We start from the raw sequence: 25,308 nt of genomic DNA, 5'->3' as shown, positions 1-25,308 counted from the left end.
TCAATCTCCCAACATCATTTGGCTTTCCCAGGCCTGAGTTCCCAGCAGGGTTCCCAGGAACCACACAGCCTGCTCTTAGGGAAATCCCCAGCACCTTTCACAGTCTGTCCTCTGTAGTGCATGACCAGGAAGCAGATGGTGATCGTCTGGAGCATCAGGAATAAGGCTTCACCCCAAGAGCTGCAGAGTCAAGAGTTGGGAGGAAGAAAGGCGGGCCTAGAAAGAGGCAGGGAAAGCCTCCATAGCCCATCCATCCAGGGACACCATGCTCTGATCACACTTCTCTGCAGCCCCCGCACGGGATTGGCTCATTCTCAATCGTGGCCATTCTTGGGATGCTCACCCCTTTTCAAGGTCACCTCCACTGGTGATGATTAGGTTTTTAAAAGGGCTTAAAACTTTCCTGGCCCCTCATCCCTTTTTTTTTTTTGAGACAGAGTTTCAAAAAAAAACTGCAGATCTTCGTGCACAGGCTGGAGTGCAGTGGCACAATCTCAGCTCACTGCAACCTCTGTCTCCCAGGTTCAAGTGATTCTCCTGCCTCAGCCTCCCAAGTAGCTGGGATTACAGGTGCACATCACCACACCCAGCTAATTTTGTATTTTTAGTAGAGAGGGTTTCACCATGTTGGCCAGGCTGGTTTTGAACTCCTGACCTCAGGTGATCCACCCACCTTGGCCTCCCAAAGTGTTGGGGTTAAAGGCACTAGCCACCCGGCCTGGCCACTTTCCTGCCCTGTAACCTCCCTCACCTTAATCCCCATTAGAGTTGTGGGTATTACCCTTGGGGAGGAAGAGTGAGCCCCTCACCTGAATGGGAAGTTGTTAGTGATGCTGTAGACCATGGTCCCAGTCAATGCCACTAGCTCCAGCATTACAGACTGGAGACTCAATCCTTCGGCACTCTTGGCTCCCAGGATTTTAAACACCTGGGGCAGCTTTACTAGGGGAAAGATGAGAAAAGTAGGACTGAGGAGTCTCCATTCTTTGGGATGCAACACAACAGCTACAGAATGAACGCCTACACAGCTGACGGCCTCTCAGAACCTCCACCTCAACCCAACAGCAGGAAAGAAAGATAAGAGACATACCGAGAAGTGAGCCAGCCACAATGCCCAGCCCCAGGCCTTTGCTGAGGAGAATCTTGAGGCAGGGGACTGAGGAGAGAAAAAAGGGTAAGCAGACAGGAGATGTCTGAAACCGAGGCCAGGGCTTGAAGCTCCTGTGGGCTCTCCCCAACCCCTCTTACCCACACCACGGTCTTGCATTGTCTTGTGGGGAGGAGGGACGGAGGGCAGCGAAAAAGGCCTCGTCTTTCCTGCTCCAAACCACTATACTTTTTTTTTTTTTTTTTTGAGACAGTCTTGCTCTGTCACCCAGGCTGGAGTGCAGTGGCCCGATCTCAGCCCACTGCAGCCTCTGCCTCTCAGGTTCAAGCAATTATCTTGTCTCAGCCTCCCAAGTAGCTAGGATTACAGGTGCACACCACCATGCCTGGCTAATTTTTGTGTTTTTAGTAGAGACGGGGTTTCACTATGTTGGCCAGGCTGGTGTCGAACTCCTGACTTCAGATGATCCACCTGCCTCAGCCTCCTAAAGTGCTGGGATTATAGGCTCGAGCTACCGCGCTGGGCCCCAGACTATTACTTTCCAAAACAGCTTTTCTCCAATGCCTACCACCTGCCACATCCAATATTCCCTTCCCTATAAATTAACATCCAAATTTGGCTTGACCTCCATGGCTCTCCATTGCTTCCCCGTATAAAGTTAAGAAATGCCAAGTTGAGAAATGCCCAAGAGTTTTTTAATCCTTTATCTCCCTTCTCTGGGCCAATGGGTGCCCCATTTCACATGTCTTCTCTCACCAAAGACAAGTCTTCATACTTTTTTTTTTTTTTTTAATTTTGAGACGGAGTTTCACTCTTGTTGCCCAGGCTGGAGTGCAATGGCACGATCTCGGCTCACTGTAACCTCTGCCTCCTGGGTTCAAGAGATTCTCCTGCCTCAGCCTCCCAAGTAGCTGGGATTACAGGCGCCTGCCACAATGTCCGGCTAATTTTTTGTATTTTTAGTAGAGACGGGGTTTCACCCTGTTGGCCAGGCTGGTCTCAAACGCCTGACTTCAGGTGATCCACCTGCCTCGGCCTCCCAAAGTGCTGGGATTACAGGCGTGAGCCACCGTGCCCGTCCCATACCACTCTTTCTTGAACACTCTGACTGTCCCTGGCCCCTACTCAGGGACTAAACCTTACCCTTTCAGGACTTGCTTTTATGCCCTGGCCATCTACAACTTATCTAGCCTTGAATACTTCCCCTCAAGGAGCTTGGTCCAGTGGGAGTCAGACTCTCATGGGTCATGAATGCGGCTAAAACAAAGTGCCCCACGAGTTCAAGAGAGGGGCAGACTGACGCTTCCCAAATGGTCTGACGGTGGGCCTTGTTGTGAAGCTGTCTCGCAATCAAAAAGGAAAGGAGGCAAATTATTCCGAAATCAGACTATGAGCAAACCTGGAGGCTGGAAAGAAAGCAATCAGGGTGGCGGAGCCTTTGGGGGTGCAATAAAGGCCCAATTCATCAGGGGCTTTGAATTAAGCTTAACCCTGCTAGCGATCTAATAAAGGTTGGCATGATTTGACTTGACTTTTATTTTGTTTTATAAAAGTTGAGTCTTTTCGTCTTTTATTGTCGCTAAAGCTCAAATCTCACAAAGAAGTAATTCCACCCGGTGACTTCCCCACTGGCACAAATATGGCGTCCTCCCTCTAAGGGGCCCGAGACACTTCCGCCCCTCTCAGAAATGACTTCCGCTCAGCTCGGCGTGGCGGCAGGGACTGCCATCACTTAGTCGCCGATCAAGCCTTGGACTAAGGGTCCACGGTCACTCGAGCAGGACTTGGATTGGATGCTGAATAAAACTCACCGTGAAGCAAGTCCCACTGAACGAAAAGTTGGTCGTAGCATTTCTCAGGTAAAAGAATCGGCACGAGCAGCCGTTTAAGCGGTCCATCCGCCTCGGCCGCCATATTGCAAAGCTAGCTTCCGCCAGTCTCTCCAGACCGCCATTGACTTTCGTTGCGCGTGCGCGCTGCGGACACTCCGCCTCCCGTTCCTTTCCCGCGGCGAAGCTGGCCCGTCCCCTGCTCCTCGCTCTTTCTGACGCTACCCACCCCCGCTCTAGTGGCGTAAAATAAGTCTCAGTCGGGGACCACGTTTTGGACGCGCCCGGCAGTTGGAATTCTGAAGCTTGCCGAAGCTGCACGCCTGCGCAGTTAGACCTCCCACGCCTTTGTTGGCGCTTCCAGTTTGGAAGTAAGATTTACACCCCTTTCTCCGCTCCTCTTGCTGGGCGCCATCTTGTCTTTCCGTAGCACACTCTGTATTGTTCGAAGTTGAGAGAGAAGGAGCCCGAGTCTCCGAGGTGGCGTTGGGTGGGGGCGCCACTAGCTCCAGTTCTCTCGACGTCTCTAGAGGGAAGGGCGCCGGTGGGAGCAGGAGAGTCTGCACCGGGCAGGCCTCCTTAGGTGCCGCGTTGCGCGCAGGGCCCCGTGCTTGCCTCGCTTCGGTTGGCTCAGGCCTCGGAGCATGAGTGCGCCGGCAACTGCTGGGCCCGGGACAGTGAAGTAGAGGAGGAGGTGGGGGAGGCGAGCCCAGGGCAGGGAAGGGCAACCCTTGAATCACCCGTGGGGCACAGAGCTGGCCGGCTCCGGGGAGCCGAGGCCTGGCGATGCAGCCCCGGGGTTCTCCCGCTCCCCGCTGGCCCGAGGGCGCACCACGTGCTGGGCAGAGACTTCGGCGAGGCCGAGTGGACCCTGCAGCTCCGCTTGGGAAAGGGCACCTTGGACTACCTGGTGGGAGCGTTGTGCTTCGTTACCCAGCGCCGGGACGCCAACCCACGGTGCCCACCCGTTGCAAGGTCACACGGATGTCTGCAGGCAGAGGTGGGGCTGCCCTTGTGGGGAAGTCTCTGGCTTTGGAGGCCGGAAGCCTCCCGGGGCTCGTACGGCTGGGGGGTGCTGCTCATCCTGGCTTCAGGGATTGCGCCACAGCCTACTGTAAAGGGTGGGACTGGCGCTCACTTGTGGTGCAGGCTGTGGCCATCTGGGAGGCCCTTTCTAGAATCGGGACCTTGGCTGTCCTGAGAATGACTCGCCTCACCTCAAATACTGGGGGCATGAAGTTAGACTTGGCGGGTGGCCCTGTGTAAGGGGCGTGCTGTTCCCAGGAGCCGCCAGTGGAGGTCAGAGTACCTACTGCTCCTGCTTGATTCAACCCCTTGCAGGTGGGATAGGAGCATCCCAGGTGCTTGCTGCGAGGGTTTAATCGGGCTCTTCTGCTGGCCCTAAATACGGTGGACAGGACAGGACATTCTCATTGCTCAGGAGTCACTGGCGCTGCCTTTGGGAATGAAATTCCACAGCCTCGCACTCCTGGCTTTGTCTGTCTGCTGCATCTGAAACTGTAGGAGGGTCAGGAGGAAGGCTGCAGGGGCGAATGGCTCTACCGGCTTGCCAGCGATAGGGTACTGGAGCAGCCAGTGGCCCCAAGAGGAGGAAGGAAGGGTGGCACGGCAGATCCAACACCAGCTGTGCCAGGCTTTGGGGGGTAAACCCATGAGGCATCGTCACACATTGACATTTTCATCCCTCCTCAGCAGCTGCTTCCGGCTCGCTGAGACCCAGCCATGGAAAGCACAGAAAGGCATGTGACAAGAAACTCATGGCTTTTAATCCTGGCAGGACAAGGAAAACCCCAAGTCAAAGATACGCATATATTTTGCTACTCTCCTCTTGGGGGGACAGTTCGTCACATTTAATAAAACTCTCTCCCCTCCCTCCTCCCAACTGCATTATCTCTTATTTATTTATTTGAGACAGTCTGGCTCAGTCGTCCAGTCTGGAGTGCAGTGGCGCGATCTTGGCTCAGTGGCACGATGTCGGCTTACTGCAACCTCCACCTCCTGGGTTCAGGCAATTCTGCCTCAGCCTCCCAAGGAGCTGGGATTACAGGCCAGCTGGGATTATGCCACCACACCCGGCTAATTTTTTGTATTTTTAGTAGAGATGGGGTTTCACCATGTTGGCCAGGCTGGTGTTTAAACTCCTGACCTCCAGTGATCTGCCTGCCTCAGCCTCCCAAAGTGCTGGGATTACAGGCATGAGCCATCGCGCCCGGCTCTATTTTAGTTCTTCAAGAAAGGGAAGGAAAATAACTTTGTCTTTGAGACAGTTGCATGTCAAGGAAATAAGGGACCCCCCCACCACACCCCAACCCCCTCAGTGCCCTGGGGTTTGAAGCAAATGCTCAGAGGGCCTGGTAGGCGGATGGGCGTCTCCGGACGATGCAGAAGGCAATAAGCACCAGGGCAAGGAGGCCAAGAAGAACCAGGCCGATGATGAGAGGCAGCAAGATGGACCGGTCACTGGGGCAGGAGAAACCTGGCGGAAGGATAGGGCAGGTAGGTATTACAGTGACGTGGTGGTTGGGATGAAGGTGGGAGGAGGGAATGGGGGGATGCTAGGGAGTAGGAGATTGGTGAGGAGCTCACCGCAGTGACTCAGCAGTGACCAAAGGGGGAAACTGGCAGAATCTTGTAGAGGATGGGAGGACAGCTGCCCTATAGCCATGACAAGCTGGGAGAGGGAGGAGATTTGGGGGGTTAAGAAGAGAGATGAGTGGCTTATGGGCCTGGGGAAGGGGTTTTCAGTGCAGTGGGAGGATTCTAGGAGGGAAGGAGTAGGTAGGTCTTACTTTGCCCAAAGACCCCTGTGTGGGGCAGCTGAGCAGCCTGGAGCCTCAGGGAGAGCAGGTCGAGGTGGACAGCTGGTGAAAGAATGATGCTCGAGTTGCTGCAACTGAAGCTCTGGCCCAGGGGTGCTTGGAGATCTCGAAGGGATGCATTCTGAGCCGAGAATGTCCACTCTGGAGGAGTGAGGAAGGGTTAGATCCTGTCCACCTCCCTGGCCCCAGCTTAGTCCTTTCAGGAACCCTGGTGTCTAGTGGTAGCAATGAGAAAGGGAAGGAGGTTACTTACGTGCTGCGTGGGGGAAAGACACGTTGTACTCCACCGCCATGTAGCTCAGGTAGACAACCCTCTGCTGGAGGTCCTGTGGGGCAAACAGGAAAGCAGGTGGCATCCCTCTTCACAGAGGAAGGGGTAGGGTGCAGGATTGGGAGGGGTGGGGCGCCGGGAGGCTGAGTGAGGGGTGAGACTGAGGTCATGGCTATACCTGCATGAATCCAAAACTGAGGTGTCCATAGGGGAATGAGAGAAGCAGGTGGGGATGGGCACCCTCACAGCTCCCCTGGACCTTGGTTTTGTTGGGGTTCAGTACAGAGATGCCCCAGGCCTGCGGAAGTTAAAGATCAGAAGGTCACAAGATTGCATGCGATGCCAGCCAATATTCCCCGTCCTGTCTTCCTTCTTCCCTCTGAGCCTGTAGCCAGTCCTGCCTCCCTCCCCTCTTGTACCCGTTTTTAGCTTTACCTCTCCTCCACCCTGGGTTGTGTACATGACTCGAATCTGAATCTGGGCTTGGAGGTGGACACAGGGCTGGGAACCATTGGTCCACATGTAGTCTCCAATGGTCTCCTTGGAGGCCGGGCTAGGACTCGGAGAGGGCGGAGGTGGTCCTGGGTGGGCAGAACTGGTGAGTCCTGGGCTGGTGGCAGTGCTGTTGCTTGTTGGATGAACTGTGGCATTTCCATGACTAGTGGTGGCAGGCCTGTGAGTGGCAGTTGAGGGTCCCTGGCTGGTGGCAGTGCTGTTGCTTGTTGGATGAACCGTGGCGTTTCTGTGGCTGGTGGTGTTGGGGTTGTGCGTGGCAGTCGTGGGTCTGTGGCTGGTGGTGCCTGTGGTGGTTGTCCTGTGAGTGGTGGTTTTGTGGCTCTTGGTAGTCCTGTGGCTGGTTGTTCCAGTGCTCTCTGTAGCCGTGGGTGTCACCGTGAAGGATGGCAGCAGAGTGGCCGATTTTTTGTGAGGACAGTCATTCCCTGTCCCCTGGGCTTTTGGCAGAGAGGAGATGGTTAGCCACCCAGGGGCAGGCTCCCTCCCAGGGGCCCCCTCCCCTCAGCCTCCTTTCTCCTTACCTGCGAGTAGCCCCAGCAGGGCCCCCGAGAAAAGCACAGCCAGCCTCATGGCTGAACTACCTCACCCCAAGTCCAGCGAGGCTGTCTGCACCAGTTGCTCAGCTCTACTCCCTCAGCCCTCTCTTGGAAAGGAGGAAATGAAAGTCTCACTTCCTGTACTGGAGATGATCCCACCCACAGCCTGACTCAGGGGCCTCAGCTCTAGCCATCTCTCTCTTAGTCATTAGTTTTTGTAATTAAGGTAGGGCACTGTTGGCCCCTGCTTCATCAGGGCAAAGTCAACAGGGTCACATGGGTACATGAAAGGGAGTCCTAGGGCAGTTGATCCATAGGGATCCATGTGTCAAACTCAGCAAAACTTGCTTGGGAGTTGTGGCAGATGGCTATGGGAACAGCTGAGACCCAGGCCCCTCCCTCAGTGGTAGGGAAATCAGTGTCTCCACTCCCCTTTCCCCTGGACCTCGGGGCTGACCCCTGTACTTCCTCTTGGCTGAGGCACGTGAGGGGCTTGTGATCATCCACACCCAGCCTTTTATAGAGGGGCAGCACTCCAGTCAGCATCACTGTTCTCAGAGCGGAGAACATGGCTTTCCAGTGTCTGGGAACTCTTAGATGGTGACAAGAAAGCAACACAGCCCAAAGGTAACTATCTGCTGGCGAAGGGGGGAGCAGAGATGCACCCAGTAGCAGGTGGGAGAGGGAAGGGGAGGTAAGAAATGAGAAGCCCAAACAGGCAGTTTCCAAGTCATTTTATTCAGAATTTTGTGTTTGTTTCCTGAATCAATAAATACTATACAAAACAATGTAAAAATGGCTACCATTTTCTCTCCCCTGCTTCCCCCCACCTGGGGACAAACCCCCTGGGCAACCTCACTCAGGGGTTTTAGGGGTTCTCCCTCCAGATTTGGTCCAGCAAATGAGGCTGAGTGACGTAGTCCCCTGAATCACTTTCAAAGGAGCTCAGCTGAGGTGAGGAGAGCCTCTGGGATCTGGAGGTTACTAGGTTAGGGAAATGGATTAGTGTTTTTTTGGGAGAAGAGCCGGCGCCTGGGGCAAGAGCCTACCCCAAAGAAAAGGGTGTCTAAAATGTTCACGGTTCCTTCTTTTTTTGCCTCAAAAAGTGACATTTATTCAAAGAAAAAAAATGACAAGATGTCCATCCCTTGGCTCCCTTCCCTCCCCCCTCCTGCTGCTCCTCAGCCCCCCGAGATTGAGCCCTGGCTGGGGCTGGGTGGCAGGACAACCCCTCAGATGAGGTCGGCAACATTGAGGGGCATTTCCTCAATGGAGGTGTTATAGAAGGTCTCGATGTCTCGAAGAGTCCTCTTGTCTTCTTCTGTCACCATGTTAATAGCCACACCTTTACGGCCAAACCGTCCACCTCGACCGATTCTGGAAAACAAGGAAAGGGATGAGGAACATCAGGAACTTTAGCCCAGGGAGGGCCAGGCGTGAGGGGATGGAGGAGTGTTCCAGATCTACTCTTACCTGTGGATATAGTTTTCCCTGTTGGTGGGAAGGTCATAGTTGATGACTAAAGAAACCTGCTGCACATCAATGCCTCTGGCCTACATCAAGAAAGACAACTCTTCAGCATGTGCATGAGAGAACACTATCCCGAAGAGACACTTAGGCATCCATGTAGGCAGCCAAGGAAGGCGGAGGAAATAAGCATCCCTGTTCCCCAAAGGCCTTAGGCATGCCAGATTCTATTCCAAGCTGCTACTTTCCTGAGAGGGGCACTGGATGTCCCCTTGGAGAGGGAATCACCTTGGATCAGGAATCACCTTGGATCCTCCCTTCTGCCTTTCCTGTCAATTCCCTCTACTCACCAGCAGGTCAGTGGTAATCAAAACTCTGCTAGAGCCAGAACGAAACTCCCTCATGATCACGTCTCGTTCCTTTTGGTCCATATCTCCATGCTAGAAGAGAAAACAAACCAGGTAGGCACATGGGTTCCGGGAACCCTGGCTTCAAGTAGGACACTTCTGACCGGCAGACCCACAAGGGGCTGGCAGCGGGCAAACACACCATGGCAGAGACAGTGAAATCTCGAGCGTGCATCTTCTCGGTGAGCCAGTCCACCTTCCTCCGGGTGTTGATGAAGATGACTGCCTGGGTGATGGTCAGCGTTTCATACAAGTCACATAGTGTGTCCAGCTTCCACTCCTGCAGGTGAGGGGACAAAAATCAGTCAGGGGCTATACCCAACAACTCACTACCAGGCCCGCCTCCTGCACTGGGCCCCACCTCTCGTTCCACGTTGATGTAGAATTGGCGGATACCCTCCAGGGTCAACTCTTCCTTCTTGACAAGAATCCGAATGGGGTCCCTCATGAACTTCTTGGTCACCTCAAGCACATCAGAAGGCATTGTAGCTGACAGCAAAACTACCTAGTGGAAAAAAAGGCCAGCCTTAGAGCAGTGGATCCTTCCCAAGGTCTGCTCCCTTCCCTAGCCACACCTAAAACTGAAGTGGATGCATAAAAAGGCTCAGGGACAAGAATCCAGAGTTTGGTTCCCCTGGCACTTGATATTTTTCTTCCAGAATCATTAGCGATTCGAGCAAGGCCGCCCTCACCTGGGTGTTGCTGTTGAGCTTTTGGAATATGTCATAGATCTGGTCCTTGAATCCACGGCTTAACATTTCGTCAGCTTCGTCCAGTACAAACATCTTGATGTATTTGGGAGCTAGAGAAGGAAAAAAAAGCCAATATATAGCATATAATCAGGGAAATGTAGGAGAGATACATCCAACTTTGCTGACAAAAAACAGAGAGGGGCCGAGTAGTCTGCTCTCAGAGTACAAAGACTGATCCTTTGCCCAGGACGTTCCCGCCAAGCCAGAAAACAGCCCTGGGAAGTAGGACACTGCCTGGGCTGCACTGGCAGGGAAGCCAGAGGCTCAGATGACACGCATGGGCTCCATCACAGAGCAGCTCTTCCCCAGAGGGAAACCAGCATCTGTGGGAATGACTTTGGCTTACACTGAAAGACTGGAAAGCATGCGCAAGAGCGAAGTGACCCAGGGGTTGGAGAACTGAATTACTCACACAGGTATCTCCGGTTAAGCATATCAAACACTCGGCCAGGGGTCCCCACGATTATGTGGGGGGCTTCCATCTGCAGTTTCTGCACCTCAGCACGCACGTTGGTGCCCCCAATACAGGCATGACAGGAGGCACCCATGTAGTCTCCTAGTGCCATGACCACCTTCTGTATCTGAGCACAGAGAAAGATAGGTGCTCACATATTAGCTACAGCTGTGCCAGGCACCATTCTTAAATGTTTTTCATGTATTTATTCCTAACCAACAACTTTGGGGCATGCACTATTATTACACTCACATTCAGCTGAGAAACAGGCAGAGGCTAAAATCCACTTAAGATCGTGCTGTCAATAGGTGGCAAAGACAGGATTTCAACTCAGTCTGGTTCCTGAGTGTACAGTGATTCACAGTAAGGCCGCTCAGATAATTAATTCAGTTTCTTACTCTAGATATTTAGAACCCATAACTTTCTGAAAGCTAATTTGACCAACTGCCTCGTCATGCAGCAACCAGTTTTTTTTTTTTTTTTTTTTTGAGACGGAGTCTCGCGCTGGGTCCCCCCGCCTGGGGTCAAGTGGGCCGATCTCGCTCACTGCAAGCTCCGCCTCCCAGGTTCAGGCCATTCTCCTGCCTCAGCCTCCGAGTAGCTGGGACTACAGGCGCCCGCCACCACGCCCGGCTAGTTTTTTGTATTTTTAGTAGAGACGGGGTTTCACCATGTTAGCCAGGATGGTCTCGATCTCCTGACCTTGTGATCCGCCCGCCTCGGCCTCCCAAAGTGCTGGGATTACAGGCTTGAGCCACCGCGCCCGGCGCAGCAACCAGTTTTGTTTTGTTTGTTTTGAAACAGAGCTTTGCTCATCGCCCAGGCTGGAGTGCAATGGCACAATCTCGGCTCACTGCAGCCTCCGCCTCCTGGGTTAAATTCTCCTGCCTGAGCCTCCCCCAAGTAGCTGGGATAACAGGCACATGCCACTACGCCCGGCTAGTTTTTATATTTCTAGTAGAGATGGGGTTTCACTATGTTGGCCAGGCTGGTCTCCAACTCCTGATCTCAAGTGGTCTGCCTGCCTCAGCCTCCCAAAGTGTTGGGATTACACAAGTGAGCCACCGCGCCCGGCCAGCAACCAGTTTTATAGAACAGGTGATGCATATCCATGTCCTATTGTACTCCTACCACAGGATCAAAAGCTACGAGCCATGTTCACTCTGAGAAAACTGAGAGCCAAGTGCCTTAGAATGGAGCTCTGCTGTAACTTCTTACATTATCCGCACCCAGAATAATCACTGCACCTGCCACAGAACATTTAAAAAACATGCTCTGAGCCTCAATACTCTAGTTGAGATGAGTGTCGCAGCATGACCCAGAATAAGTCCAGCATTAGAATTGTGTGTGCCCCAGGCATGAAACAGCTCTAGGCATTAAGCCAAGGTGAAAAAAGGACTGTCCAGCTGGGCGTGGTGGCTCACACCTGTAATCCCAGCACTTTGGGAGGCTGAGGCAGGTGGATCATGAGGTCGGGAGACCGAGACCATCCTGGCTAACATGGTGAAACCCCATCTCTACTAAAAGATACAAAAAAATTAGCTGGGCATGGTGGCAGACGCCTGTAGTCCCAGCTACTTGGGAGGCTGAGGGCGGGAGAATGGAGTGAACCTGGGAGGCGGAGCTTGCAGTAAGCTGAGATAGCGCCACTACACTCCAGCCTGAGTGACACAGACTCTTGTCTCCCAAAAAAAAAAAAAAAAAAAACATAAAAAACCAAACAACAAAACTGTCCACTGTCCATCTGCTCTGACTACCATAATAGCACCCCCACCACTGAGGTGTCTCTTAGCCCATGGTGATGGTGCTTATTCAGAACACAGCCACCAAACTTGCCCAGCCAGCCAGGCTTCACCCAAGAGCCTTCCCATTTGACTCAGGAAATGGGTGGAGGAAGTGATGGTTACATTTGGGTAAGAAATAGCTTCTAATTAACCCAGCAGGTCTCGAGAGCGTTAGGGCACCCATCTCTCTTCCTCCCAAGGTGGTGATCAGAGAACACTTCTCTGGTCCTTGGATTATGCCCATCATCCCTAAATCAGCCTTTAAGGAGGGAACAGAAACCACTCTTACCTGCTGAGCCAATTCTCGAGTGGGTGCCAGGACCAAGGCCTGGGTGGCTTTTAGATCTAATTCGATCTGCTGCAGAATTGATATGGCAAATGTGGCCGTTTTCCCAGTCCCAGATTGGGCTTGAGCGATCACATCGTAACCTAAACAAACAAATTAGGAGTTAAATGTGGTAAAGAGTATACACTTTGGGATATTCAAGTCGTAGGTGAATGAGACCAGTAAGCAACCAATGAACCAAGTATTTCATGGCTCACAAACTACCTTACCAGTCAACACAGTTACACAATGAGAACCAGATAGAAACAAGGACCAGTTATTAACTCGTCTAGTGTTGCACACCAAGCTGGACTAGAACTATGGCTGCAGAGACAAGTGTAAGCTGGCTACAATACCACCACTTTAAAGGAAACGTATGTGTCCAAGGCATGAACCAGGCATGGGCACAGATCAGAAGCCAAGCTGGGATGAACAAGGAGTTGCTTTGTCCCTGGCTGATATGAGATGGGCACCACCAACCAGATGCCACTCTACCCAGGTCAGGGACAGTCCAGAATGTCTTCTGGTACTGAGAGTTCTCACCCTTGATACAAGGTAGAATGGCTCGCTGCTGGATGGCAGACGGCTTCTCAAAACCATAGGCGTAGATGCCACGGAGAAGAGACTCTGAGAGGTTCATGTCATCAAAGCTGTCAACAATCTCATTCCAGTTACTCTATGGGATGCAAAGAAATTAAAGTTTGAGTCGTGGAAAAGGTGAGGCTGAGCTGTAGTCCCAGAGCGAACAGGATCTGGCGCCTACTAACCAAAGCCTCAAAGCTTACAACCCCTCCTCCCTTTAGGGAAACCAGCTGCTTCTAGATGGGCTGGGAAATCAATCTAAGAGGCCACTCTAACTCTATACAGCTGTAAGGCTGAGAGTTGTAATGGGAGAGGACACAATTTCATTTGTCCAGTCTCACCTCGATGACGCCTTCGGGCTCCATCCCATCGGGGCCATTGTCTCTGGATCTGTTGGTTTAAAGCACAAATTTTGTCCCCTGCCAGACCGAAGCACTCAGAAATCCTGACAACCGGGCTCTGTCAGGAGTGGCCTGCATGATGCCATCAACCTGCTCTTCCAGATCCAACTCCCACCGTTTCCCAAAAGGTACCCAGAGGAGGAGTATCTATAAAACTGCGTGAGGCCTTTGCCCCATGCAGGCAGCGGCTCAGGCCAGGCAACCCCCGACATAAGGGGGACCCTTTCTGAAGACAGGCTGGCAGGCGTGCCGCTGCGCTTACGGCGCCCAGAGGTGGTGCTTGCCGCCAGGTCCACGTGGGCCCGACCCAGCCGCTTAAAGCCCCAGCGCGTGCACCTCCCACCACAGCACCAGCGCGCCGGAAGTCCCGCCCTTCACCTCCCAGATCGGAGGGTAGGACATCCCCTTCCCCCCACGTCATCCCGCCCGCGCCCTCCCCCACTCCCTCCAGCCGAACCCCCCTTCGCGTTGCCCGGATGTGGGAGGCCGCGGGCGGTGGCGGCCTCGCGCACAATGAGCCCAAGCCGAGCTAGCAAAGGGGGAGATTGCACAACACTTAGAAGCGAAGCAGACTGGGGGAGGGGAACGCCTCAGGCCACCATGTGCTCGCTCCCTCGACCACCCGGCGGCGTCTCCCACCCCTCCATGGAACAATCCACATCCCGCCCGCCCCCGTCGCGAAGTAGCGTCGCCCTCCCGTACCTCAGGCCGCTCACCCCCGAAGTAAAGTGGACCTGCCCATCCGCAGTTTGCCAATAGCCCGGCTTGTGCGGCAAAATGGACCCGCCCGCCCGGCGCCGGGTGGGCTCCTGGTGCCTCACGCGGCCGCTCCTCGGGGTTAGGCTCAGTCCTGGCCGTCAAGAAAACCAGCACACTGAACGGCCGGTTTCTTCTCCCCGATCCGTGTTTTAGCCGCGACGATGTGACTGGATCTGAGGACCAGGCACCCCCGCCTCTCGCGAGTGGTACCGTCAGAATCCTCCGGAACCCCGCGCGCCGTCCCTCCCCCGGCACAGGGAGACAACCGGACCTGCCGGCTCTGGGCCACACACAGTGGCGGCCGCCTCCACCTTTCTTTCCCACGCCAGGTCGCGACCCCGTCTCGCCACTCAGCGCCGGGGCTTCGCGCACGGCACCGCCTCTGGTCGAGGCTCGTAACAAACTTCGCAAGCCTGACCCTAGCCGGGCTGTCCCTGCCCTCCGCTTCGACCCTGGTGGCCGCGTAGGCCGTGGATCTTCCCCCTCGCCCCCCCAGGTCGGACCTCCCCCCCGGCTCGGTTTCCCCCGCAACCCTGCTGGGCCTCTCAGCTACCCCCAGCGGGCCTGTCGGAAGGGGGGCGGAAAGGTAAGCAGCCACAATCTCTTGCAAATGTCTTTCTTACCGGGAATCCTGGCTCGCAGACATGATCCTTAGAAACTAGGGCGGAGTGCCCGCCTATCGACAACTTATAGAGCGCCCGACTCCGCCCCGGCCATCGCATTGGCTTGGCTGCCCCGGCCCCGCCTGCCGGCGCTCAGCAACTCGGCGTGACGTTAGTTCCTAGGCGCTCTGGCATGCAGCCACCATTGGATAACTCGAACGCCTATTAAGGTGAAGGCCCGCCCCGCAGCCTCATTGGCTGGAGGGCCCGCCTTTCTCGCCGGTACGGAAGTGACATACAGGAGTCAGGCCTCGAGGCCTGGCAGCCATCTTGGGGCCCTGAACTCTCACACGTGCGGAGGCGACAGTGCCTTGGTCATGTGGCTCCGTAGGCCCTATCACGCAAGGGGGGCGAGGTCTCAGCCTCCAGAGGCTTCCGGGCTCTGGGGGTTATCACTTCCCTTTACTTCTGCTCCCGGTCCCCACTGGACTCAAATGTTAATTTGTTTTCCCCTGTAGCAAAGATGGATTCGACACCGCCTGGACGTGTGCCAAGGATGAAGGAATCAAGAGCGATATCCTAGGGACAGGAGGATTCCCCTGGCTGGAGGATGGAGGGATGAAAGAAAACTGTAAAGGGCTTTGGGGTACTATCATGAATCCTGGCTGGTCCCCTCCCCAGTCCCTTGTGTCCAGTTCCCCAGCTTCCCTCTCGGACGCCCTTATTCTTGAGGCATACCTACTTTCCCTCCTTCCTGCCCTCTGCTCCTATCTGGGGGATTTGTTTGGGTGAAGACATGGTGTTGGCAGTGTCTGAGCCAGGGATGGAAAGCTGACCCCTTTAGTCTCAAGAGCCTGGCTGGAAGGTCTGAGCTAAGCATCCACTAATTTGAGGCCCTTTAAGGAAGACCACCACTTAAGTATCAACAAAGGATCCTTTATTGACCAGAGCAGGACCGTGGCATTTATATATATATATATATATATATATAAAAAAGTTTGAAGATCTGGCAGGCAGTGATGCTATTGCCCACCCACCACCCCCAGCACTGATTTCCTGCTCCCTGCACGGGGAAAGGGGAGGATGACTGCTCCACCCAGGCCACAGGGCCACACTCCCCTGCAAACAGAGGAAGAAAGGGGCTTTTCTGTAGCCACCCCCTGCCCATCAAAAATCAACCAGTATTCTCTCAAAGAAAAAAAAAAATACAGAAATCGAAACATTTAAATATGAAAAACCAAAGGGAACTGAGTGGGAAGAGGCGAGAGGGGAAAGGGACTGGAGTTTCCTGGGAAGGGACTCCTATGTCCCCCTTCCCATTAATGGGCTTGGGGTCTGGGGTACGAGGCTCACACAGTGAGTTTGCAGTGACACAGCTCCTTGTAGATCTGCCGACGAAGTTTGGGCATGTCCTGCTGGGTGAAGCTGAATGGCTGAGACAGGGCCAGATGCTTGCAATACTGGGTGTTAACAAAGCAGGCCATGAGAAACCCCCTGTGTCAGGACCTGTGCTACACATTTCATGTTAGATGTGTCTCCATCTTTCAGAGAACATGCCCACTTCACATACAAAGGGAGTCAGGGTCCCATAGCCTGGGGTTCAAAAACAGCCTGACTCTAAAGCTAATGTTCCTACTTGGTACACGATAGAATGTTTTAGATGGAGAAAATACACTGAGTTGGAGGTTAGCAGGGAGCTCTATCAAGGCCAGAGGCCCAAGACCAGACACCCAGTCCCAATGTGGGATGAAGAAGCCCAGAAGAGGACCAGTGAAGCCAGGGTCTTGGTGTTCTAAAACAGATTACTTCCTGCTCCACAACTGACTATGAGCCAAATGAGGGGATACAGAACAGCCTCCCAACCCTTTAACCCAACTGACTTCAGAGCTAGAGGAGGTGGCCCCATCATCTGCTTACCTGCAACACAAAAGCACCACAGTCACTGTCATTATTCTGCCTGGCCACATTCTAGAGAAGAGAAAAAAAGCAGGCCCTTCACATGGAGACTCCCAGGGGTAGGGCTTCAATTTCTGCCTTCTACCACTATCCCCACCAACACCCTATACCCCTTCCTCAGGAAACTCACCATTTTGAAGTAACCTTTCCAGCCCTGGTGGAAATCCAGTCGGTCTTTCTTTACCGCCTCTGCCTGCAGATACTTGGCAATATGCTACGTGGGTGGGGAAAGAGAGAAAGTGATGCCCTGAATCTCCCAAATGAACACAGTATGGTGGGTAGTGGTGGCAGACATCACGCCCAGGTCGCCCCTCAAAGGCCCAAAGCCCACCCTTGCCTTGCCACTGCACCTCCCCACGTTTTGCCCATCTCTCTCCTACCCCCTCAAACCTTAGGGCAGCGGCGGTTTAGGGTACGCTGCGAGTCAAAATAGGTGATGGTGCGTCGCCTCACATCGACAGAGATGAGGGACCAATGCACCTCCAGGTGGATGGGGATTAGCAATAGCTCCTTATTGAAGATGTCCACCTAAAGAGACAGTGCCACAGGTCAGGTACAACACACAGAAGTCTTGCCTTTTGCCATGAAGGTTCTAGAGAGGAACAGAGACACAGGCAAGGGAGCCAAGCGAAAGAACAGAAGACCCAGGCCCTAGATCGTGGGCAAGCTCAGGATCTGCATGTTTCGGCTCTTCGGGGTAAGGGAGGAAGGTCGGACAATGGAGGTGACAGCAGAACGAACACTTGAGAATCCATAATGGGCAGGCACTTTTCACACTTTAAAGGGAGAAGTACTTAGCAGCTAAGAACCCAGGCCCAGGATTCTGCAGCTTGCCAGAATTCAAATCCAGCTCCTCCATTTACTGGCTTATGACTGGGCAACCTACTTAATAACCTTCTATACCTCAGTTTCCTTATCTGCCAGAGAGTGAAAATAGTAGTACCTACACCTCATCCATTTGTTATGAGGATTAAACTAGTGAATATCCATTATACACTTAGAACAACATACAGCACAAAGTAAACACTCAGTTAATGCTCATAACAATCCTACCAGGAAGTTCTCACATTCAACCTAAGAGATGAGGAAATTGCAGCTTGGAAAGTAGTGACTTGCACAAGGTCATAAAAGAAAGAAATGACAGAAGTGGGACTCAAACTCAGTATGAAGAAGGCCAACACGTTTTGCACTGTGTGTCACCACCCTTCCCTCTACTGGGAGAAGTGGAAGAAGATCCCTGAGGGTGTAAGCTCTTGAATTTGAGGACTGAAATTAAGGAATGCTAGAGCCAATCATCCTGCCTAGCTGTAGAAATTTCCCGGCCTTTGAATGGGAGGGCAGGGAAACCACAGAACTCTTGACTTTCCTCCCGCAACCTGTTCCTCTTCCACTTTTCCCGTTACATAGGCCAAAAACCTAGGCATCATCCTCCACTTCTATCTTTTTCTTCGTTTCCCACATCCAACCTGTGGAGGAAAAACCAAATCTTTCCTACTATACTCTCACAACACAAAATACTTCTGTAACCTGTGGTCACCAAGAAGTGTGTGGGGCTTTCTCTCCACCAATGACCAAGCAAGCAATTTTGCAGTGGACACAGCTGGGTATCCCCCAATTCAATTCCAACGCTATCTACCTGGAGATAATGTGTCACAGGTTTAGGGCTCAGTCTCACAAGGCTGCCCCCAATTCTGATGTCAGTCCTAAGCCCCAGGTTTTTTTTATCTGTGCTTCTCACCAACTGGTTAGATCAGCGTTCCCATGACCCCCTCCCTGAATTTGATTAATTTGCTAGAGCAGCTGACAGAACTCATGGAAACACATTTACCAGTTTATTACAAAGGGTAGTACAGAGTACAGATGAAAAGATGCACAGGGCAAGGTACTGGGAAGAGGCCTGGAGGCCATCCTGCGGGAACCTCCATGCCTTCAGTTATCTAGAATGTCTCCAAACTCCTCCTCTCGGGTTTTTTTTTTTCGTTCTTTTTTGAGAAAGAGTCTCACTCTGTCACCCAGGCTGGAGTGCAGCAGCACTATCTCCGCTCACTGCAACCTCTGCCTCGGGGGTTCAAGCGATTCTCCTGCCTCAGCCTCCTGGGGACTACAGGCACCCACCACCACGCCCAGCTAATTTTCATATTTTTAGTAGAGTCAGGGTTTCACCATGTTGGCCAGGCTGGTCTCAATCTCTTGACCTTGCAATCTGCCCGCGTCAGCCTCCCAAAGTGCTGGGATTACAGGCCTGAGCCACCGCGCCTGGCCGCTTTCAGGTTTTTAGAGGCTTCACTACTAGGCATGACTGATTAAATCACTGATCCTCAGTGACTGCTTTAACCTTCGGCCCCTTTCCCCTCCCTGGAAGCTGGTGGGGGTGAGGCTGAAAGTTCCAACCCTCTAATCATGAAGCCACCTAGAGGGGCTAGCCATGAATCAACTCATCAGCATACAAAACACACATCACTGGAGATTCCAAGGATTTTACAAGTGGAAAGCCAGGAGCCTGGTCAGGAGACCAAATATGTATCTCTCAGTATCACAGAGCCTGTCAGTCCTACTGGTTTTACTTGTAAAATGTATCCTACGTAAAACTACTCTCTCTCTCTTCCTTTAGCACTCCAGTTCAAGTTTCTCACCTGGACTACTGTGCCCTGTTCCTGCTTCCGTTCTTGCCCCCCTTTCAATCTATCATTGAAACAGGAGTTTAGAACAGAAAACTCAATGGCTTCTCAGTATGCGCACAATACAATCCCCTCCTCAGCCTACCGTATATGTCGTATGTCCTACATGATCTACTCTCTGACCGAATTTTGTATCGGTCTCCCTTTGCTCACTCTGTGCCAACTACACAGGTCACCCCCACAAGCCCTCTGTTCTTTTCACTATGGGTCTTGTGTACTTGCTGGTCCCTTTGCCTAAACACTCCTCTCCCAGATTTGAAAATGGCTGGCTGCTCCTCATTCAAGTCTCAGCTATGAGAGGCCTTCCTAGACCACCCAATCTAAAGTACCCACTTTCCACACTATCCCAGTACTCTGGGTTTTTGTTTTTTTGTTTTTTTTTTGAGACAGTTTTGCTCTTGTTGCCCCAGGCTGAAGTGTAATGGTGGGGGGTCTCGGCTCACTGCAACCTCTGCCTCCCAGGTTCATGCAATTCTCCTGCCTCAGCCTCCCGGAATAGCTGGGCTTATTAACAGGCCATCTGCCACCACACAGGGCTAATTTTTGTATTTTTAATAGAGACAGGGTTTCTCAATGTCGGCCAGACTAGTCTCAAACTCCTGACCTCAGATGATCCACCCAAGTTGGCCTTCCAAAGTGCCGGGATTACAGGCGTGAGCCACTGCACCCGGCCTCACATTATTCTGTTTTGATCTGCCCACAGCACTTATCGCTAGCTGCAATTTAACTGTATTCTCACTCCACAAGGGCAAGTTTTCCTTATTTAATACTGTATCTTTAGTGCCTACACACGCAGGAGACGTTTAATCTTTGACAGACTGAATGAACACAGTCAGGGAAAGGGCTCATAGAAAACAAGACTCTCATTCTTTAGAGGCAAAGGCATTACACAAGTAGATGTCAATTCAAAACTCACGTTTTTGGTCCACCTTTTCACCCCATCATAACCCTTGGTACGGAGTTTATCATAGAAGAAACTATTGAAGAAATGCACCTGTGCCAATGACACAAAAAAGCTCAATGGAATTAAAAGACTTCAGACTCTCCCACTAAGTCTCCCCTCCTCAGTCCACTGACAGTAAAAACAAATTCTGGGTTTTTGGGTTTTTTTTCTTTTTTTTGGTAGAGACAGGGTCTCACTGTGTTGCCCAGGTTGGTCTCAAACTCCTGGCCTCAAGCAATCTGTCTGCCTGCCTGCATCGGCCTCCCAGAGCATTGAGATTATAGGCATGAGTCAACAAACCAGGCCTTTTTTTTTTTTTTTTTTTTGAGGCAGGGCCTTGCTCTGTCGCCCAGGCTGGAGTGCAGTGGCATGATTTCGACTCACTGCAACCTCCGCCTCCCGGGTTCAAGCCATTCTCCCGCCTCACCCTCCCGAGTAGCTGGGACTACAGGCACCCACCACTACACCCAGCTAACTTTTTCGTATTTTTAGTAGAGACAAGGTTTCACCATGTTGGCCAGGCTGGTCTCGAACTCCTGACCTCAGCTGATCCCTCTGCCTTGGCCTCCCAAAGTGCTGGGATTACGGGGATGAGTCACCACACCCAAACTTGTTTTGTTTTTTTTGTTTTTTGTTTTTTTTTTGAGACAGAATTCTGCTCTTGTTGCCCAGGCAGGAGTGCAATGGCGTGAGCTCGATTCACCGCAACTTCCGCCTCCCAGGTTCAAGCAATTCTCCTCCCTCAGCCTCCTGAGTAACTGGGATTACAGGCATGCGCCACCATGCCCAGCTACAGGGTTTCTCCATGTTGGTCAGTCTGGTCTTGAACTCCCAACCTCAGGTGATCTGCCCGCCTTAGCCTCCGAAAGTGCTGGGATTACAGGCACGAGCCACCATGCCTGGCAGCCTTTTTTGTTTTTTTAACCTTGTTTTACAATAGGATCCCATCCCGATTCTTGGGGCTGGCCATAGGGAAAAACACTAAATACCGGCAGAAAGGAAAACAACTGATACATCCAGGGCCAAGATTACAGATTTGAAATTAATACACTACCACTACCACCTCTCTCCCTGAAACAGAGACCCTCTCTATGTAAAATGAAAAGGATGAAAGGAGCTTAAAAAGCTGCTTAAAACTGCAGAAGTTCTTCTGGGTACTGACCTATCTGGTTGGGCCTACCTTTTCAGGGACTGTGTCCATGACCAGGTCTCCATACATGTTCATCACCTGGGGAGAAGATGGGAGGCAGCTTGCCATGGAGGGTGCGGCATGGGTACAGGGCTCCCCCATGCAGAGGGCCCCAGACACCCTGCTCCCTGAATCCCCTCTCAGGCCTGTTTCTCTACCCTTTCTCACCTGGTCATTGAGCCAGTTCTGTCCATACAAGGTCCCCAAGTCATCCATGGTCAGCACATGCCGCTTATAGGCCACACGGAAGCCCCTCACCATGGCATTGCCTGGCATCCGCTGGTATGACTGGATCAGCTGCAACACCAGGCCCTTCCTGAGTAGGTCAAGGGTGGAGTCACACAAAAGTTGATGCAGCTGGGGCACACAGAAATACCTACTACTCCCTAGAATACAAATTCTAACTGACCCCCTTTTATTCGGCTCATGATGGGTCCTTCCGAGGACCCACGAAAGGCCCACTCCCCAGAAAGAAGAACATGACTACTCAAGTAGAACATGTCAGGGTCCCAGGTAAAGACTCTCCCATCAGCTTCCAAGGACTCGGCACCTTGCCTGCAGAGTCCTCCCCTTCAGCTCTAGCTTCCTCCTCCCCCAAGTACAGCCCTATGGGAGAAAAGGCAGCAGTATTCTCTCTACGTCCCTACGTCCCTACGTCCCTGAGGCCCCAGCCCTCCTTTGAAGGAGGGCTTTCAAGCCTCACCTGGAAGGCGTGGAAAACTCCTGCTGGAAAATGTCCTCCAATTTCTCCACTACCTCATCAGTGCTGAGGGGTATGAGGCTGCCATATGTTTGAAGGAATTCGTCCAAGATGCCTGGTGGAAAGGGAGAGAGGAGGGGTAAGGCCTCCAGACTTGACTTTAGGAGTGGGTGGAGGCAGAGGCTAGTTGCTCAAGGGCTCCTTACTCTGTACGCAGGTCACATGCTCCTCTCGCAGGGGGCTGTGCTGGCCGGCTTTCTCCCCAGGCCTCTCTGCCTCTTCTGCCATGCCCAAATCTGAGCCCTGAAAAAGCTCCTGGGCCACATGGTCCCCGATGCTGCACACATTGCTGATGAGGATGCTGGCATCAGGGGGTGCCAAGCTGCGCTCCCCTTCTGGCCCAGATGGTCCCCCAAAACCGTTGGGCAGAGTACACGAAAGGAGGCCTATAAGGCAGGGGAAATGGAATGGGCATGAGAGATTGGCCTAGGGGAAAGGACAATGGGATGCACACGGTTAACTCATGCACGCAAAGAAGACCACGAGGATACACTGAAGCAGAATCCACCAATGTCAATCCCACTCCAAGAAACGGGGACCCCATAAGCATGAGATAAACATGTCCAAGAGATTCTACAGGGACGGAGAGAGTTCCTACTCATAGACAGAAGAAAAAAAAGGATTAGCAATTAGACATGAAAACTTCAGGGATATTTGTCACCACTATATGCCAAACACCTAGCACAGTACCCAGCATATTGTAATGGCTCAATGAATAGTTGAATATGTAATAAAGACGTAGAGAGCCTGAAATTGTTTGGCTGGAGTTCTCCTAAAGGGAAATATTATTTCACAACTGTAAGATGATGTACTCCACTACCGGGAGAGATCCCATCCCACCACTGTGGGAGTGGTACTCTCTGGAGATGTACACACAGGGGTTCTTATACTGAGAGGCCGACGAGGGATTTCCCGTGGACAGGATTTTTCTAAACCACAGCTCCCCTTTCGCATCTGCGCTCAAGACCACAGGATACCTACTTAGGGAATCTGTTTCCTAGTTCTGACTGGGAAACAGCCAGGCTCAATCCCAAGCTTACTTTCTGCTCAAAGTGGGGCTTAATGGAGATATTTTGCAGCTCTTCTGGAGCTGTCACTCTGCCATCCTACTTTCCCTAAACCCAACTCTCACCATGGCAACAGGCTCCTGGTGCTCCAGGCTCTTATCCCTTCCTAACCCCTTTCCCCCCATCCCCACCCCACACCCCTTTCCCACCTTACCCGAGTCAGGGTCCAGAGGAGACTTTGGAGTCCACCTGAGTCCATCTTCCTCCATAGGGGGCCCAGAGGGCACTGGTGGAGACCCTCTCACCCCATCCTCAGCCATGAGAGCACCTAGCAGACCCAGCCGGGGTGGAGGTGGCCCCCGGGGAGAGTCAAAACGACAACAGGGGGATGGCACCTGTGGCGTCGCACCCCCTTCCTGGGGTGAAAGATGGTTCTTGGGGTGTGCGAGGCCCCGCCGCCGGCCCCGGTGGCGCCCCCAAAGCTTCCAGTGGAATGTCAGCGAGGTGCTTTTTGAGTAGAGCAGCATCCGGAAGGCTCTCATGGCTCGACGGCGGCGCTGTGAGCAGGTTTTTCGATGAGTGGGGCGGGAAGGGCGGGGCCGCTGGGAGGTTCCCAGCTGACTCCATCTGGGGGGCAGCCTCCAAGCTGCCACTTCCTCCTCTTCATCTTCATCCTCCTCCTCCTCCTCTTCCTCCTCCTCTTCACTTGCTGAGGCATCAAAAGAGGGTCGGGGGACAGGGAGGCGTCTGGCTGGCACTGTGGTCCCTGACCCAGGATCTGGCCCAAACCCTCCACCTGACTTGAGTCGGGGTTTGGGAGGTGGGGGCCAACGAAGACGCTCCCGCCTGGGACTTGAGTAAGCTGGGGGTATGCCGGGTCCAGGAGGCTCAGGCCCCCAGGACCGGGTCCCTTGTATAGTCTCTTTCATCTTCCAGTACCCTGAAAAACAAAGATCAAGAATATCAAAATCTAAGCATCACGCCAGCGCAGATCCTGCCTCTCTTCCTGGCCATGCCTCCTCTGGATTCAGATGCAAATAAAGAAAAGCAGAAAAACGCAAAACTCCAAACTTAAGATCTTCCCAGTTAACGCAATCCACAAGGGGCCCTTTAGGGTCTGTGCCATCATCTCTCCCCAGTTCAGAGACAAGGGAAAATGGCTAAGCACCAGGCCTCAGAAATCTTATTTCTAAGATCCCCAGGCCAAACCCAATAGCAATACCTGGTTCTACGTCTTTATTTTAATACCACCAGGGCTGTCCTTTGAGGACCCAATAACGGCAATTTCCTTCCTCAGGGACATGATAACCGTGGTACCTGAGGAGAATGCAACTTGCACGTGGAAACTGTGGGCTGGAGTGGGAGTTCTCTAACACCCTGGATGAACAGGGGGCGTGGGAAGGCTGCGGTCATCTCAGGTGCGGATGCCAAGGCTATGGTTCAGGGGCAGAGGCTGATGAACGGGGAAGCACTTTGAAGGAAACTTAAAGGGAACTGAATCAAGGCGCTGGGACAGAACGGAGCGCACGAGCCAGGCCGGGCCAGCCCCCTCCTACTTCATCCTCGGGGACCAGAATGCAACCCGGCACCAGTCCGGTGCCACGGGCTTGGATGGCTGGGCGCACACGGGCCTTAAGAAGCCCTTTTGCGGGCCTCTGGGCCCCGGTTGGGTGGAAGCGAGGCCCAGGAATGGGAGAGGCCAAGGCAGGGCTGGGGGGGGAGGGGAGGGGGCGTCCTCACCGCGAGCGGGGAAGCCGGGCAGACGGGCCCGAGGGCGGGCGTCTCCGGCCTCAAGCTTCCCGGCTCATCTCTCCGGCGACGGCGGCGGCCCCGCCACTCCTGCTGTCTTCAGGCGCAGCCGTCTCAATTCAGGATTCCAACGCTTCTGGGCCGCGTGCCGCGCCGCCGAACACCCCGCCGCGCCGCCTCTGGCTCTGCTTCAGCTTCAGCTTCGACCTCCACCTCCGCCACCGCCACCGCCACCACCAGCACCACCGCCACCACCAGCGCCACCGCCGCCGCCACTCCTCCCCCCCTCCTCCTCCTTCCCCTCCCGCGAGCCCCGGGCCCACCGGCAGTGGCGGCGCACGATTAGTACGTCACACCCGGCGAAGAGCGCCGGCGCGGCCACCAAGCGCCCAG

General features: G+C 53.3%; 5 protein-coding genes, 2 long non-coding RNA genes and 3 other non-coding genes across 18 annotated transcripts in view; 3 read left to right on the top strand and 7 right to left on the bottom strand.

Moving 5' to 3' along the window:
- MPDU1 (mannose-P-dolichol utilization defect 1) overlaps window positions 1-3,943 on the bottom strand; it is a 5,286-nt gene extending 1,343 nt beyond the window's left edge. Inside the window, exons 1-4 of one of the 5 annotated variants that reach the window (XM_009189563.4) lie at window positions 2,920-3,943; window positions 1,091-1,156; window positions 810-942; window positions 95-180 (exon numbers count right to left, since the gene is read on the bottom strand). In XM_009189563.4, the coding sequence (XP_009187827.1) occupies window positions 95-180; window positions 810-942; window positions 1,091-1,156; window positions 2,920-3,022 (388 nt within the window). In that variant the 5' untranslated portion in view covers window positions 3,023-3,943. The remainder of the gene's footprint in view (window positions 1-94; window positions 181-809; window positions 943-1,090; window positions 1,157-2,919) is intronic. The other 4 variants (XM_003912262.4, XM_009189565.2, XM_009189564.4 and 1 more) reach the window with 4 other exon arrangements.
- Window positions 3,195-4,837, top strand: LOC110741577. Its single transcript, XR_002517962.1, has 2 exons — window positions 3,195-3,308; window positions 4,651-4,837. It is a non-coding gene; the product is annotated as an uncharacterized LOC110741577 (long non-coding RNA).
- LOC103878630 lies at window positions 3,582-4,837 on the top strand. Its single transcript, XM_021928683.2, is given in 3 exon segments — window positions 3,582-3,691; window positions 3,693-3,959; window positions 4,299-4,837. Coding segments are annotated over 3 exon segments (684 nt in total). The 3' UTR covers window positions 4,606-4,837.
- Window positions 4,703-7,701, bottom strand: CD68 (CD68 molecule). The gene is made up of 6 exons (XM_003912264.5): window positions 7,086-7,701; window positions 6,484-7,001; window positions 6,227-6,346; window positions 6,031-6,103; window positions 5,748-5,918; window positions 4,703-5,434 (listed from the first exon to the last, which is right to left on the bottom strand). The coding sequence occupies exons 1-6, from the start codon at window positions 7,132-7,134 to the stop codon at window positions 5,301-5,303; spliced, it is 1,065 nt and encodes a 354-aa protein (XP_003912313.1). The 5' UTR covers window positions 7,135-7,701; the 3' UTR covers window positions 4,703-5,300.
- Window positions 5,345-15,577, top strand: LOC103878631. Of its 2 annotated transcripts, none has more exons than XR_004179332.1 (2): window positions 5,345-5,454; window positions 15,152-15,577. It is a non-coding gene; the product is annotated as an uncharacterized LOC103878631 (long non-coding RNA). The 2 variants fall into 2 exon arrangements; XR_004179333.1 differs by lacking the exon at window positions 5,345-5,454 and adding an exon at window positions 14,931-15,007.
- On the bottom strand, window positions 7,818-14,814 carry EIF4A1 (eukaryotic translation initiation factor 4A1). 2 transcript variants are annotated; one of them, XM_009189566.2, is made up of 11 exons: window positions 14,655-14,814; window positions 13,213-13,261; window positions 12,833-12,965; window positions 12,254-12,393; window positions 10,139-10,307; window positions 9,667-9,776; window positions 9,336-9,479; window positions 9,117-9,254; window positions 8,918-9,007; window positions 8,574-8,653; window positions 7,818-8,477 (listed from the first exon to the last, which is right to left on the bottom strand). In XM_009189566.2, exons 1-11 carry the CDS (start codon window positions 14,675-14,677, stop codon window positions 8,333-8,335), a joined length of 1,221 nt encoding a protein of 406 aa, XP_009187830.1. In that variant the 5' UTR covers window positions 14,678-14,814; the 3' UTR covers window positions 7,818-8,332. The 2 variants fall into 2 exon arrangements, with proteins under 2 accessions (XP_009187830.1, XP_009187831.1); XM_009189567.4 differs by lacking the exon at window positions 14,655-14,814 and adding an exon at window positions 13,975-14,528.
- Window positions 8,723-8,862, bottom strand: LOC116271132. Its single transcript, XR_004179571.1, has one exon. It is a non-coding gene; the product is annotated as a small nucleolar RNA SNORA67 (small nucleolar RNA).
- LOC116271178 lies at window positions 9,880-10,022 on the bottom strand. The gene has a single exon (XR_004179608.1). It is a non-coding gene; the product is annotated as a small nucleolar RNA SNORD10 (small nucleolar RNA).
- On the bottom strand, window positions 12,664-12,798 carry LOC116271145. The gene has a single exon (XR_004179583.1). It is a non-coding gene; the product is annotated as a small nucleolar RNA SNORA48 (small nucleolar RNA).
- Window positions 15,554-25,308, bottom strand: SENP3 (SUMO specific peptidase 3). 3 transcript variants are annotated; one of them, XM_009189568.3, is made up of 11 exons: window positions 24,907-25,308; window positions 23,381-24,106; window positions 22,306-22,545; window positions 22,103-22,214; window positions 21,568-21,715; window positions 21,391-21,438; window positions 20,184-20,261; window positions 16,980-17,117; window positions 16,720-16,803; window positions 16,551-16,601; window positions 15,554-16,093 (listed from the first exon to the last, which is right to left on the bottom strand). In XM_009189568.3, the coding sequence occupies exons 2-11, from the start codon at window positions 24,093-24,095 to the stop codon at window positions 15,983-15,985; spliced, it is 1,725 nt and encodes a 574-aa protein (XP_009187832.1). In that variant the 5' UTR covers window positions 24,096-24,106; window positions 24,907-25,308; the 3' UTR covers window positions 15,554-15,982. The 3 variants fall into 3 exon arrangements, with proteins under 3 accessions (XP_009187832.1, XP_009187833.1, XP_021784370.1); XM_009189569.4 differs by lacking the exon at window positions 24,907-25,308 and adding an exon at window positions 24,389-24,818; XM_021928678.2 differs by lacking the exon at window positions 21,391-21,438.

The sequence above is a fragment of the Papio anubis genome, chromosome 17 (genome assembly GCF_008728515.1).
Source record: "Papio anubis isolate 15944 chromosome 17, Panubis1.0, whole genome shotgun sequence".
NCBI classification, from domain to species: domain Eukaryota; kingdom Metazoa; phylum Chordata; class Mammalia; order Primates; family Cercopithecidae; genus Papio; species Papio anubis.
This window is presented reverse-complemented; position numbering and strand designations above follow the sequence as displayed.